Source organism: Pogona vitticeps, chromosome 10, assembly GCF_051106095.1.
Source record: "Pogona vitticeps strain Pit_001003342236 chromosome 10, PviZW2.1, whole genome shotgun sequence".
In the NCBI taxonomy this organism is placed as follows: domain Eukaryota; kingdom Metazoa; phylum Chordata; class Lepidosauria; order Squamata; family Agamidae; genus Pogona; species Pogona vitticeps.
The window spans coordinates 1,862,902-1,876,082 of NC_135792.1; the positions used below are offsets into that span (position 1 = coordinate 1,862,902).

The 13,181-nt window shown below is 59.2% G+C and overlaps 1 protein-coding gene across 2 annotated transcripts in view; it reads left to right on the plus strand.

The window, feature by feature from the left end:
- WWP2 (WW domain containing E3 ubiquitin protein ligase 2) overlaps positions 1–13,181 on the plus strand; it is a 34,748-nt gene that overhangs the window by 11,138 nt on the left and 10,429 nt on the right. The window contains exons 7-12 of one of the 2 annotated variants that reach the window (XM_072980757.2): positions 2,690–2,811; positions 3,334–3,526; positions 6,716–6,805; positions 7,579–7,753; positions 10,301–10,355; positions 12,954–13,035. In XM_072980757.2, the coding sequence (XP_072836858.2) occupies positions 2,690–2,811; positions 3,334–3,526; positions 6,716–6,805; positions 7,579–7,753; positions 10,301–10,355; positions 12,954–13,035 (717 nt within the window). Of the gene's footprint in view, positions 1–2,689; positions 2,812–3,333; positions 3,527–6,715; positions 6,806–7,578; positions 7,754–9,875; positions 10,150–10,300; positions 10,356–12,953; positions 13,036–13,181 lie in introns of those variants that run through there. The other variant, XM_020788255.3, reaches the window with a different exon arrangement.

Genomic DNA, 13,181 nt, shown 5'->3' on the forward strand with positions numbered 1-13,181 from the left:
TTCGATGTGCCCATGAGGTCTAGGGACTTCATTCTTTCTGAGATATGATGGCAGAGCCTGGTCTGGGGCTGGAGCAGCCCGGTTGGAGCGTTCTCCAGTTCCTGACCCCTTGAACAGACGCCACCCTTTTTCACCGGTCCTGACTGGGCAGATTCCACGCGAGCCTGGAACACCCTTGCTGGATTCATCCCTCTCTTGGCTGCCTGTCCAGGCACCCGTGGGCTTCCCTGTCTGAATGGGATCCTCTCCTTTCCAGGGGAGGCGCCTAGGGTGCATTTTATTCGTGCTGATGTGGGGCTTAGAGGAATGGGCAGTCTTCGCCCCCAGCCCCACCTGCTTCTCCCTCGGCCCTTCCTGGCTTCTCGCCCCAGGTGGCCCCTGGCGGGGGCCTGTCAGAGGTACAGAGACTGGGTGCCACATTCCTCAGGGAGCAACGCCGAGCTGCTTCGCGGTTTGCTCTGCCACGTTTCGTTTGTGTGGCAAATTCTTTTCGCAAGGCATCCAGGAGGCCCACAACGAAGCCGCACAGCCCTTGTTCTAACGCTGGCACCTCCGACGGGGGAGTTGCTGTTGTTTGAGGAGAGCGAAACCTTTTTCTGGGGTGTGTGTGGCAAATTCTTACGTGCTCTGAGAAGGCATTCCTAAAAGGAGGAGGGAGGGGTTTTTTTTGTAAATGGCAGGCAAACAAGCCTGCCCTCCCGCGTCCTTCCAGATAAAGGCCAGGGCACATCTGGGCCGGTGTCCCTTCCCGCAGCTTCTGTCCTTTCTCACTGGTGGGAGGAATGTCTCCACCTCGTGCTGGGTGGGGGCGGCAGCTGCCAGCCGTCCGTGCCCAGTCCAAACGAGGGGATCCGCACCTGGCTGCGACCGAACTGTCTCTGCCAGATCTCTCCTGTTGGGTTTGCCTTTCTGTTGGGCCCAGAGGGGATGGCGGGTTTCCCAAGCGACGGAGGAGTGAATGAGGAGGAGAAGCTCCCCCAGGGTAGAGGTGGGAATCTTCTGGGCTGCCCCAGTGTTTCGTCTGCCTCTCGGCCATTTTTTCTTTTCTCCCACGCTGGAGAGATCTCTTGCATCCTCCTCGGGCCAGGGCTATTTTTTAATTTTTTTATTTATTTTGCCCCTTGGGCAGGGCAACAGGGATATGGTTTCCTTCTCTTGAACCCCATCTCACTCCCGGCTTTGAACCGTGGCTCTGGCAGCCCATCAGCCCTTAGGCTCCTGCTTCCTTCCCCTTGCTTGGTTCTCAGGCCCAAGGAGGCGTAGGCCGAATTGGGGGAGCTGGCTTCTGCTCAGTGACTCCACAGCGCTGGGCTTTTCCTTCTCTGCCTGGAATCGGCCTTGTGTGTCTCTCCCTGTCCCCCCAATTTGTTTCCAAGCACCCCAACTCTGACTGCCCCCCTACCTGCTTTTCCCACTGCCAGCCTCTGCCCCCTTTCTTTCCCCTGTTCCTGTTTCGAGCAGGCAGCAGCGAGGGCTGCTCTGTGGACGCCCGGCCACGTGACTCCTCCTGGTTTCCATCCATGCAGCTATTAAAAGGTGAGGCCACGTTAGGAGCCCTGCCGGAGGAGAAGGCGGTCTCGGCAGGAGGGCTAATTTGAGCTTGCCCAGTCCGTGCGACAGCCAGGAGAGGCACCGGAAGTGGCCTCTTTTGAGTTTCTAAAAACACACACATACATGCACAAAGCAGAATGCAAGATCCCCTTGGAGGTTTTTGTCACCAAAAGGGGATGATGTGCAGACCGAAGCTTCCTTTTTGCCCATTTGCAGAGATGGCGGTTGGTGCCTCATCTGTGCCAAACTCAGCCCTCACTCACCCTTGGAGGAAATTTATTTATTTATTTATTGAGCTTATATGCCGCCCATTTAGACATAGACTACTCTGTGATGTGGGAACCTCTCTTCGTGTATGGTGGAGGCACATTTGTAAAAGGAATGGATCTGACTTTGCCCCACTTTGAAGAGTTGCTGGCTCTTCCAGCCGGGGTGAGCCCAAGGGCTGCAGATCCGGGGGGGGGGTCTGTTTTGGGGGGATCCACACAGCCCTGCAGCTGGAGGGGGGGAGGAATTGCCATCAGATTGGCACCAGGTCTCCCTGGTTTCCAGCAGGACTTTCTTTAATGATGCTAGATTTTTGAAACCTCCTGCACAGCCCTGTGAGTTACTTCTATGACTAAGTGGAGAGTGGAGCCTGAGCCTCCCGAGCCGTCGCTGGAACAAGCTAGATAGCGCCAGCGATGGCCTTGTGCGCTCTCGGCTGCTAAGGGTAAATTCTTTGCTGTGCCAGTGTGAAGAAATGCAAAAAAGGTTCACCCAAAGAGCCTCCTCTTCTCCCCTTGGGTCCTCCCTGGCTGTTTCTAGTCCTTATGGCTTGCTAATGGAAACCTCGTGGTGTGTGAGTGAGAAAGGGAGAGAAGAATCAGAGCTCCTTGTGCCCTCCACGGTTCTTTTGCTTCGACCCCCAGGAATTGTACGCGGAAGCTGTGTGTGTGTCCGTCGGTTCAGCTGGTGGGATCAGTACAGTCCTGGGGCAGAATTAGAGTAAGAATTTAATGTGGAAGAAGGTGCAGGACAGCATCTCGCCCGCTGGCCTAGAATGAGAATTTGAGAGGTGGACACTTCGTGATGGAGATTCCAGGTAGAGAAGTCCTGGAGCCTTTTGCCTAACCTTTCACCTCTGTTTTTGCCACAGGACGAACAGACCTGTGGCTGGAACGGCCAGGCAGGGCATCGCCAACGGGGAGCAGAGCCCAAGCCCCAGAGCCCGACATCCTCAGGCAGCCAAGACCCCAGGCGGCTCCGTGAACGGCACAGGTCAGAGTCAAAGTGGGGGCGGCAGGAAGGCCCTCCCTTGCTTGTGGAAGAGCTGCCCTGGCTGGTTTTGCCCCCCCCCTCGAAGGCCAGGCAGTCTTCCCTGAATTCTACTTTGCTGCTGGAGAGCTGGCATTCCCCTGCCGCCCCCCCCAGCCCCCCAATACAGGTGGAAGCAGAACTTTGAAATACTAAGAGGCAATGAAAGATTTTCATTTTCCCATTTATACTTGAGTAACCATGCCTGAAAGCAGAGTTGTAAGCAGAATGTAGAGTAAGTCTGGATCTACTCAGGGTCTGGAAGCTACAAGTAGCACGGTTACCTTTAACTAGTTACTTTCTGGGGTGGGAGGAGTTACATTTCCAACATAACCCAATACGTCGCGTGGATCAATCTGGCCGGGAAGCGTTGGTGGGCCACCTGAGCCTCCTTGCAGGAGGGTGGTAGTGGTGGTGGGAGAGGGGGAGCCAGAGATGGCCACCACCGGCCCGGCCCGGCCTGACTGCCCTGCCCTGTCCTTCCAGTGAACGGGGAGTCCTCTGGATCGGCTCCTGAGACAGAGGAGGAACCGGCTGTGGCCCCCGCAGCTGCCTCCAGCGGCCCCCCTGACTCTGGCGCAGCTCCTGAGGCGATGGCAGTGGCAGCGGAGTCTAATCCTGCTTCAGGGAGCCAGCCGTCCCAGCCCACCGGCCAAGCACTGGATGCGCTGCCCCCCGGGTAAGTGGCCCCCCCCTCACTTGGTCTCCCCCACGAACCTGGCTGCTGTTCCTTGGAGCTGGACCGGGGCATGAGAGGCAGGGACTGGCCGTTAGCTTCCGAGTTTCAGAGGATGATGGTGCGGAAGGCTCGTCTGCGGAGAGGGAAGGAGCTCCTCTTTTCTCGTCGGGCCAGGAAGGTGGACCCGCCGCCTCCCTCGGCCCCGGCAGCTCTCCGCCTGTTTCCGCCTGCAGCCGTGGCAGGGAGGGTGGCAAGGCCACCTTGCCAGTCCGGTGTCTAAAGATTCCCGAGGGGACGCCCTGGGAAGCCTTCATGGGTGCTTGGGAGAAAGGGACCTGTGAAGGGCAGGGCGTGATCGGGAGAACACGGACCATGTTGGGGATTCCTGAGATTTTAAGGAGAAAGGGAGCCGTGATTGGGGGAGAAAGAAGAGACCCAGATTTGAGGGGATCCTTTCGGGGAGCGGTCTCTGCAATCTTCCAGGGATGCTTCACGGCGTTGACCCCCATCCTGGCCGTTCTCTTTTTGAGGCGGGGGGAGGGGTCCTTGTGGCCTTGCACGCTTCCCCCCCCGACAGGTCCTTGGTCCTGCCCCCCCCCCCCAGTGCGTGGCTCGTTCTCCTGAGCTTCCCTGCTTGGTGCCCTCGCAGCACATGGCTCCTTTCGAGGCCAGATGCCCTTCCAGCCTGCTTCCACAGCCTCCTGTGTTTCTGATGAAGGGAGCTGTTTGTTTTCCTTCTGGCCTTGGCTTCAGAGTCTCTCTCTCATGCATGTGTGTAGGCACACAAACACACACACACATACACGCGCGTGTGTGTGTGTGTGTGCACGCGCTCACAGGTAATTGGCATGGGGTTGCTCAGTGCTCCTTTATGCCGGGCGTGTGAGCGCTACTGTGTTGGGGCCTCAGCCACTTCCTGTTTGCAGGCAGCTGGAAAAGTCCAGGCCTCTCAGAAAGCTCTTTTCTTCCTTCTGGAGCTCACCCCTCCCTGCCTGGTGTGCCCACTTTCCGCTCATGTCCTGCGGTCCAGGAGGGCAAGGCTCCCTCCGCCCCCTCCACTTTGCTCCTTGGGGGCCCAAGAAAGGCCCGATCCCTGCTCACAGCCTCAACACCCTTCCTGGAAGACACGCGCGGTATAGACGGTCCACCCCTCTATAGCAGGAGTTGGTGACGGGGGTGGTGGAGGGCTGTGCGCCAAGAGGGTGCAGGCCCTATTTCCCCTTGACTTTCCCTCCCTCTCTCCTACCCCCAGATCCCTCTGTGGCTGGAGGGGGGCCTCTTGGCCAAGCCCTTGGAGGCTTCCAAGGCTGGCCTTGGGCGGGCATGGCCGTGGCGGCTCTCAGCTCTTGCTCCCGTTAGCAAACCCCGCCGTGTTTTCCTTGGCGGGGCCGAGCGCATGCCTCCAGCCACAAGCAGGGCTTCTGCCGAGGTGAGGGTTGCTGTAAGGCTGACGGCCCTTCCTTCTCCCTGCGCCGCCACGCTCCGTCCACATCTGCGCTCCACGTGGCAAGCACAAAGACCTTTCAGAGGCAGCTGGAGCGGGAGGAGCAGGAGGCCGTGGGGCTCCGCCCGTAGGGGTAAACCGTTCCAGATGGAAGCCCTGTTCCGGGGAGCCGGACCAGAAGGGGTGCAGAGCTGGCACCCTCGTGGAGGGGAGTGTTCTGCTGTCACACACACACGCATGCACGCACACCCACCCTCCCTCTCCTTGGGATGGACGGCAAAGCAGCCTCTTCCTCCCACCCCTGCCCCCACCCCGCATCTGGTTCCTATCAGGAAAGCTCCTGGATGGGGGACAGCCGTCCTCATTAACACGGTGCATACAGCAGTTCGCGCCTGGTCTCGCGCACACAAAGGGGTGCATTATGCTGCCTGGCAGCCAAGGGCGGGCTGTGGTTCCTTACATAAGACCAGGCGTCTTGCTTGGATGGGAGGCTTACCCCAGCCCCGCCGTTGCCCCATGAAGGAGCAGCAGCGGGTGCTGCAGCAGCAGCAGCTGGGGCCAACATCGCCAAGGGGCAGGCGGGCCAGCGAGCGAGCTGAGCAGCTGCATAGCTAGCCGGCTGGGTGGCTGCTTTCTTGACCCAAATCGTGGTGTCTGGTGTTCTGGAGAGGAGGCAAGCCTGCTGGCAGAGAAATCTCCAGCCTCGCAGAATTTCAGAGAGGCAGCTTTTCCTCGGTTCTCCATCTCTGCCGTCATGCTTTGTCACTTGGTCTCGTGCATCCTGAGAATTGAGGGCCTAAATTTGTGCAGAGGTTCGAACCCGAGGGGAACAAGGGACTTGAGAGGCGAGCAGGTCCATAACTGGCCGTTCTGAAATCCAGGCACCTGTAGCTAAGCAGTGGCTTTCCTGCTTCGTACGTAGAACGTTTCTGGGCTCGATCCAGGCAGGGGTAGGACCACGTCTTGACCTGTAACCTTTGAGACCCATTGCCGCTTGCCAGGTTAACTCTCCCGAGGTATGAGGCCTTGCCGCTGGTCAGAGTTGTCAAAACTGGGGAGATGGACCAGTAGCCTCTGCAGTGGAGGGCAGCTTCCTGTCCTTATATTAGTTCCAAATGGGACTAGGAATTGGATTTAATCCTATATTAGGATTTTTTTTTTAAATTCATGCTTCCAAGTCTTAAATATGCAGGCAGTTCTTGGAGCAACGGGGGTCCATTCCCACCTTTGCTGTTGCAGATCTTTCGGACTGGCCAGCATGGAATGAATGAAGAGGCCCCAATGCCTTCTGGAAGCCCCTCCCTCCCTCCCCACCCCATTCCCAAGAGTGTTTGGGCCCCAGAGCCTGACTAAGCACCCATCCGTTTGGCACAGCTGGACTAGCGCTGCGCCAAAGGATTGGGCTCCTGGCGTTTAGAACACTCAGGGCTTAAACCTGTGTCCATCCAGGAAGTGCACGGGGGGCGGCTTGGGTAAGTCTCCATGTTTCTACCGGTTAGAAAATGCCCTTTTTCCAGATAACAGCTCCCAGAACAGAGTTAGTGAGCATCTGGGAGGCTGGGTCTCAGACAGACTTGTTCAACTCTCGTCTGTCGGAACGACAGCTCCTAAGTTCCTTGCAGGCTGGAAAATGCTAGCATGGAACCTGGCACTGGGCTCACGGCAGATGGGGGCATGCCACCGCCTTCCCCTGTGCCCTTAACCACTCCTCCACCCTCTGCCTGTCTTTTTCCCCTTTCCTGAAGGTGGGAGCAACGGGAGCTGCCAAACAGGAGAGTGTACTATGTGGACCACAACACCAAGACCACCACCTGGGAGCGCCCTCTTCCACCAGGGTAAGGGCACCGAGACAAACCAGCTCCCCACCAAACACACCTGCGAAGCGGGAGGGGCCGGGGGGGGGAAAAGGCCTCCCTTGAGGAATCATGCAAAAAAGGGTGACAGGGAGATAGAGAGGGAGTCCACAGGCATGTTCGTGTGGCAGAAGGCTGGCCAGCTGTTTGGCTTCTGTCCAAAAATGGACCCTCAACTTGTGCAGTTGTTCTAAGACTGTCGAGATGTGTTCCACAGAGTGGGTCTCCAGGAGTCGCCCACCTGCCTTGCCTTGAGCTCATGGCAGGATCTGAGCTGTCTATAAGGGAAGCCCCACGTAGAGCACCTTTCCGTGATCGTCTGGGTGTGCCGATCCCCATGGCTGGACCCTCTTTGCCCAGGAGGGCTGTCTTTGCCAGAGGCTTGATCCACACCTGCTGCAGAGTGCTTTGGGTCATGCGGTTCTACAGATAAAAACCGAGTCTAAGAGGACACCCCACCCCGATTTGAGCTTCCTGTCCTGTGGGACGGTGTCAGTTGTCCCAAAGGCTAGGTGCTGCCTCCAGAGCCTCCTGCCTGTCTTTATCCCTGGGGTGGGTGGAAAGGGCTTGGTTGTATAGCGTACCTGCCCAAAGCAGAACTTGAACCCGGACCCCTGACTGCCGCTGGCCTTGGCGAAGGGCAGGCCCCTGGACAGAGAGAGAGAGAAGCACTGTTTCCCTGCCTGTGTGTGTGGGGGGTGTCGAGTGGGGAGAGGGTTTGTGGGCTGTTGACGAGGCTCCCCTTGTCTGCGCAGCTGGGAGAAGCGCGTCGACCCCCGGGGCAGGTGCTACTACGTGGACCACAACACTCGCACCACCACATGGCAGCGCCCCACCGCCGAGTACGTGCGCAACTACGAGCAGTGGCAGAGTCAGCGCAACCAGCTCCAGGGGGCCATGCAGCAGTTCAGCCAGCGGTTCCTCTATCAGGTGAGGCAGGGCCCTTGGTCTTCCTTCGGGGCTGCCCGAGACCGTGTGGGAAATGGGCTGGCCTGAGTCCCGGGAAGGGCCAAGCACCAGCATGGGGAGGGGGGGAACCTTGAAGCCTGGATGCTCGTCAGGAGAGTCCCCGTAGCCAATGTGGTCCTGAAGTAGAGTCCAAAAACGCAGGTGACCGAGTCAGTCCGAATGAACAAATGGCCAGGGGGCAGGTCTTTTGTAAAGTAAATGCCTCTTAATTGCTCCTACAAGATCAGACCACCACCACCACCACCACCCCCCAAAAAAACTTTGCATTAAAATGGAACACCAATATACTGTGTCTGGGAATGTCTACTTCTCCCCTCTTGGGGAGGGTTGTGGCTCGGCTCGGGCGAGAACAGAGAAGCCTGAAATTGTGTGTTTGTGTGTGCATGCGTGCCCATGCAAAGGATGCCATAGCCCTGGCTACTAGAAAACCCTATGGCTTTGACCCTGTGGCTGCACTGTGTTGCTGGGGGAAAGCACTTGGCCACTGGCTTCCCACCAAAGGACGGAACGGATGTGATCTTTCCTGATGGTGTCAAGAAAGAGCCCTGGGTGCCGATTTGCCAGGGGAGGTGGAAGAGAGACCACTTCTTTCAGGGCTGGTCCAGGCACCAGGCATGTTTTCTTAGCCACCTCCCTTGCTCGCTCACCTGAGGGGGGTTGGGAAGCCCTTGCCCACTGGCCATCTCAGCCCCAGCCCTGCTGCTTTCGTGTACTGTATGTCCTTCTCAAGAGGGCTTTCCGCTCAGTGCCTGCGTCTCTTCTGATTCCAGAAGAGGTGGGTTAGCGTGTGGCGGTGGCGTCGCTGTTGCGGGTTGTTAACGGTGGCTCTTCCACTTAATTTGCTAATTGGAATTCATTTGGGCCAGCCCTATGACAAGAGTTCCCTGGCCACTGGGAATGTAGAAGAGGAAAGAAAAACGGGCGAGGGCGTTAATAAATAATGGCAGATGCAAAGTGGAAAGCCCACCGGGAGGACCCGTCGGACGCTTGGCGCTTTCCTGGTGGCACCGCTGCTTTGCAGCGAAAGCAACAGAGACCCTCGTGGCAGCTTCAGCCAACGAGTCTTGTTCAGTTTACGGTGCATAAAATGTGTTAGTTTTTCACTTGCCTCTCGGGGGTCGAAGCTGGGAGAGAAGATCTTGGTGCTGCGCAGAGAGCAGGCCCAAGGGTCGGGCTGCCAGGAGCCCTGCTGGTCCTTCCCGGGCATGTTTTCGGTGGAGTTTTGCTCCCTGTCTGTGTGTTTTCTGATGCTTGCTAACCAACAGGTTAGTTAACCCTCAGGCGATGCTGATTCTCCTCTGCCTTGACTGCATCTGTAGCCAGTCGCGCGCTCGGGTGCGGAGATGACTGCAGTTCTCTGTGCTGGAGTTTAAAAGATGCCCTCTGTGTTAGGGTGGTTTTGTTTCACCCGACCACGGTGCCCCAAATGGCCTCGCTTTATAGCAGGATCCGTCCCTCCTTGAGGACGGAGGAGCCGTGCCTGACAAGGCTGAGCTCTGTTTCTATCAAGGTGGAGCGTATGTGTTTTTGGGTGTGTGTTTTTTAAAAACCAGAATGCTACTTTTGGGTCAACGGGACCGTGTTTTTCCAGCCTCGTTGCCACCCTCCACCTTCAGCCCATCTGGCTGTTCCCTCCGACCCGCGTGCGCTCCGAGACCCCTCAAGGATTACCCAGGGAGGGGGACTGGTTTAAGCAGGGCTTCTGCTGAGGTCCTGTGCCTCTTTCTCTCCCCCCCCCCCCGGTTTCCCAGCTAGCCCATCTCCTGGCCTGGCCTGGGATAAAGGTGCTTTGTACAAGGTCCCGGCCTGTGGAGCTGCGGGAAGGAGGGGTGGGGAGCCCGTTTTGGGGATGTTGTCGGGTGGGGCGGGCAGGCGGGCGGGCGGGGGGGGGAAGCGCCTGTCTGTGCGGCATGAATGTTCCTTCAGTCTGCCGAGCATCTCGCACCCAGCCCTTGGGTTTCATGGCCCACTGTGAAGGAGGAGGAGGAGGCGGAGGCGGCAGTGGGAGAAGGAGGGAGGAAGGGAGGGAAGGAGGGAAGGAGGGAGGGAGGAGGCGGCCGGCCCGCCGGCCCAGCCAGGAAGCGCTGGGCGTGGACGGGGCTTGTGGGAATGATTTCATTGGAAAGGCCTGTGATATTTTTCCCCCTGTTGTGTGTGGTTCTTGGAGGAGGTTGGAGGTGGGACAGTGGTGGGGCTCTCAGTCGCCTGAGCCAGCACGGGGGGCAGCTGCCTCCGGAGCCGGAGCGGCTCCTCGGCTGGTCCGCCTCTGCCTGCTGCCCCGTGAGCTGCGGGGCTCCGGCCCCCCCTTTCCTCGGCTCCTGTGCCCCCATTTGGCTTTTACTGCCCCTGACCTTCGGGTGAGATGGCTTTTTCAACTGGTCCCGGCAAGGGGGCAGGCAGGCAGGGGAAGGGGGGGTGCAGGAGAACTGGCTGCCCCTCTGCTGGGGGGGGGGCATCACACTCGCTCCTAACCTGCGTGGTGTTTGTTTTGCTCCCCCCCCCTTCTAGTCATCGGGAGCCCCTCCTGAGAATGACCCCCTCGGCCCCCTTCCTCCCGGCTGGGGTAAGTACCATCCCTTGATTTCCTTCCCTTGTGAGCTCCGGGTATCCCTTCTCCCCAGGATTTTGTCCCCTACGTTTCTGCGCTTGCCGGGGTGTCCTGCCAGAGGCTCTGTCCTGTGAGACCAAGTGCCCTCCCGCCTGGACCCCGAGTTCGAGTCTTGGGTCTTACGGCATTAACATCTCCCTTTCTCGTCCTCTGGAGCCAGAAGAGGCTTCCTGTGTGTCTCTATCTGTCGTGTGTGTGTGTGTGTGTGTTTTCCTTTGGGGCCCTTCCTCTTCTCCTCTGTTCCTCATGTGTTTGAGACCAGAGGGAAGGAGAAAAGATGCCAAACAGAAGCTCCCGGGGTGGTCAGGAGGCGGCTCTCCAGCCTGCTTGGCTTCTGTAACATCCCACAGGGCTGCTGCTGGAGGAGGCGGAGAGGAAGGAGGCAGGTTGGGGAGCTGAGGTCGGGGTCGCAAAGAGACGCAGGAGCGGGACCCGGCCAGGAGGCGGTGGAGGTGCCTGCTGGGCTCAACCCGGGTGCGGGTGGGGCCACAGCGGAAGCTGGGGAGGGGTGTGTGTGTGTCCCAGAGGTGAGGCCTCCCTGTGGCTTGTGGGGGTGCTGCTTCCTGTCAGATTCTGGCCTCCCAACTCGGGGGTGTGGACAGCTGCTCTGGGTCTCCTCTCCCTTCCTATTTTGCTTTCCTCGGGGGAGCTGCAGGGGCCAGCTGCAAATCCCTGTGGCCAGCCTGCCTTCATGGCACTGAGAGAGGGAGGGAGGGAGGGAGGGAGACAGGGCAGAGGGGGCTTCTTTGATGACATTTCCATGGGGTGGGGAGTCTCTGACACCCTGAAGACGAACACGTTTTCTTAGTGGGCGGTTGCACCGGCAGCTTCTTCAGAGCCAAGTCCTTGCCTGCTGCCCACGAAGCCTTGTGCAAGGTAAACCTCGTCAGCCTTCAGGGTGTCACAAGTCTCTTTGTTGGCCCTCTCTAGAGGCAGCTGCTCCCCCCACTTCCCCCAGGCTAAGGGTCCTGGCGAGAGGGGCTTACCTGGAGGAGCGGAGGGGGGGCGGGTTGAGCTTGACACGTGAAAAGGCCGAGGGAGCCGAAGGATGAGAAGAGCCGGAGGAGGAGAGAGGTTGGCAGGATGGGGAGCCATTTAAAGGGGTCCCAGTCGTTGCCCTGTGGGGCTACCAGGATCTTTCCCTGAGCCAATGAGGGATCTCTGGCCAAGGTAGCCTCAGAGGATGCCCAGGTGGTGGTGGTGGTGATGGTGGTAGTGGGGGGGGGGGGAGGAGTGAAGGAGAAGCCATCTTTCAGCAGTCGGGTTCCGCGGCCCAGGACTACGGGGCAGTGTGTGTGTGTGTGCGTGCACACATGCAGCCAAGTGCCAGAGTGTAGCAAATCTGGTAGCCCAGGTAGGGAGGCAGGGGTGGATTGGCCGGTGTGGCCCTTGGTCCTCCGGGCAGCTGCTGCGTCGTTGCCTGGGCTGGGGGGGGGGGGGTTCTCTTCAGTGACCCATCCTCTTTCCCTGGTTCCCCACCCTGAGCCGCACTCCTGGCAGGATGGACGCTGTCCAGGTGACAGACCCCTTTTCCGTCCCTCTTGTCTTGCTGTCTTGGGATGGGGGGACCCTTGGCAGGTGGGGGCTGGGCCTGGCGGGTGTGGGGAGCAAGAACGGCTCACCTTCCCAGAGAGACCCTCAGCCCTCTTTCGGAGGGCTGGCCTGGCTCGGCGTCCAGTCAGGGCAGCTGGAGGTGTTGGACCAACTTCCAGAAGTGGGGAGTGCGAGACCAGGCCAGCACTGTTGCTGGAAGACCACGGGGGGGGGGGGGAGAGGCAGGAACAGTTCCTGTCAGGGGCCGCGCTTGATGGGGATTATGGGTCCCGAACACATCGTTCTGCCCAGATCCGGTCAGATGGCACTTGAAATGGAAAAGAAGAAGGCAGCCAGCAGGGTGTGTTTTTTTTGGGGGGGGGAGAGAAATGGTGTGGGGGGGAGGTATCCACACACATACCCCCTGTGGGAATCTAGAAGGGCTCTGCAGAGCTGGGGCTGAAGTCTGGGGCAACCACAGTCCCCCTTCTGTTCTGGGTTAGGGGTGCAGAGGGGGGGGAGCTTGAGAGAGTGCAGGAGAGGGGCTGCCTCCCGGAGAGGTGTCTGGCTTATGCGTTTGCACCTGGGGAGGGGGGACACAAAGTCGCGTCTCTGATAAGCTAAGCCTCCTTCTCTCAGTCAAGGGATGCTTGTCACAAGACCTTTGGGGTTGGGGCCTCTGGGGAGCATGGAACACGACAGCTCTCTCCTGACCCAGAGGGAGGTCTCCTCTGTGGGGTGGGGAGGGGGGAAAAGGAAGGCTTTGAGGGACTGGAGGCATCGGGCGCCACGTGAGAAAGAGGCCTGTGCTCCTTGGGCCTCTCCGCTGGGTGTCTGGCAGCCCCCCCCCCGCCTGCCATGAGGCTGCCAAGCACGGGCTGGGACCCCCTCGTTGGGTTGGCCAGTGCCCACCTGTACTGCCAGGGTTGGCATTGTGGCGAAGCGGGGTTCCTCTTCTTAGGCCTCCGTCCAGCCCAAGGAAGACTGACCGAGCTGCTGTTTCCCTCTCTCTCCTTCTAGAAAAGAGACAGGACAATGGCCGGGTCTACTACGTGAACCACAACACCCGCACCACACAATGGGAGGATCCCCGCACGCAGGGGTAGGGAGGCCGGCCCTTGGGGACGACCGTGGCGAGTCGCGTTGGGCGGCTGCGGAGCCGGCTAGAGGAGGAGGAGGAGGAGATCCAGGCAGCCTTGCTAGAAAGGCCGTGGGGGATCCCTGCCCTCTAAGTCCTGGGAGGGAAGG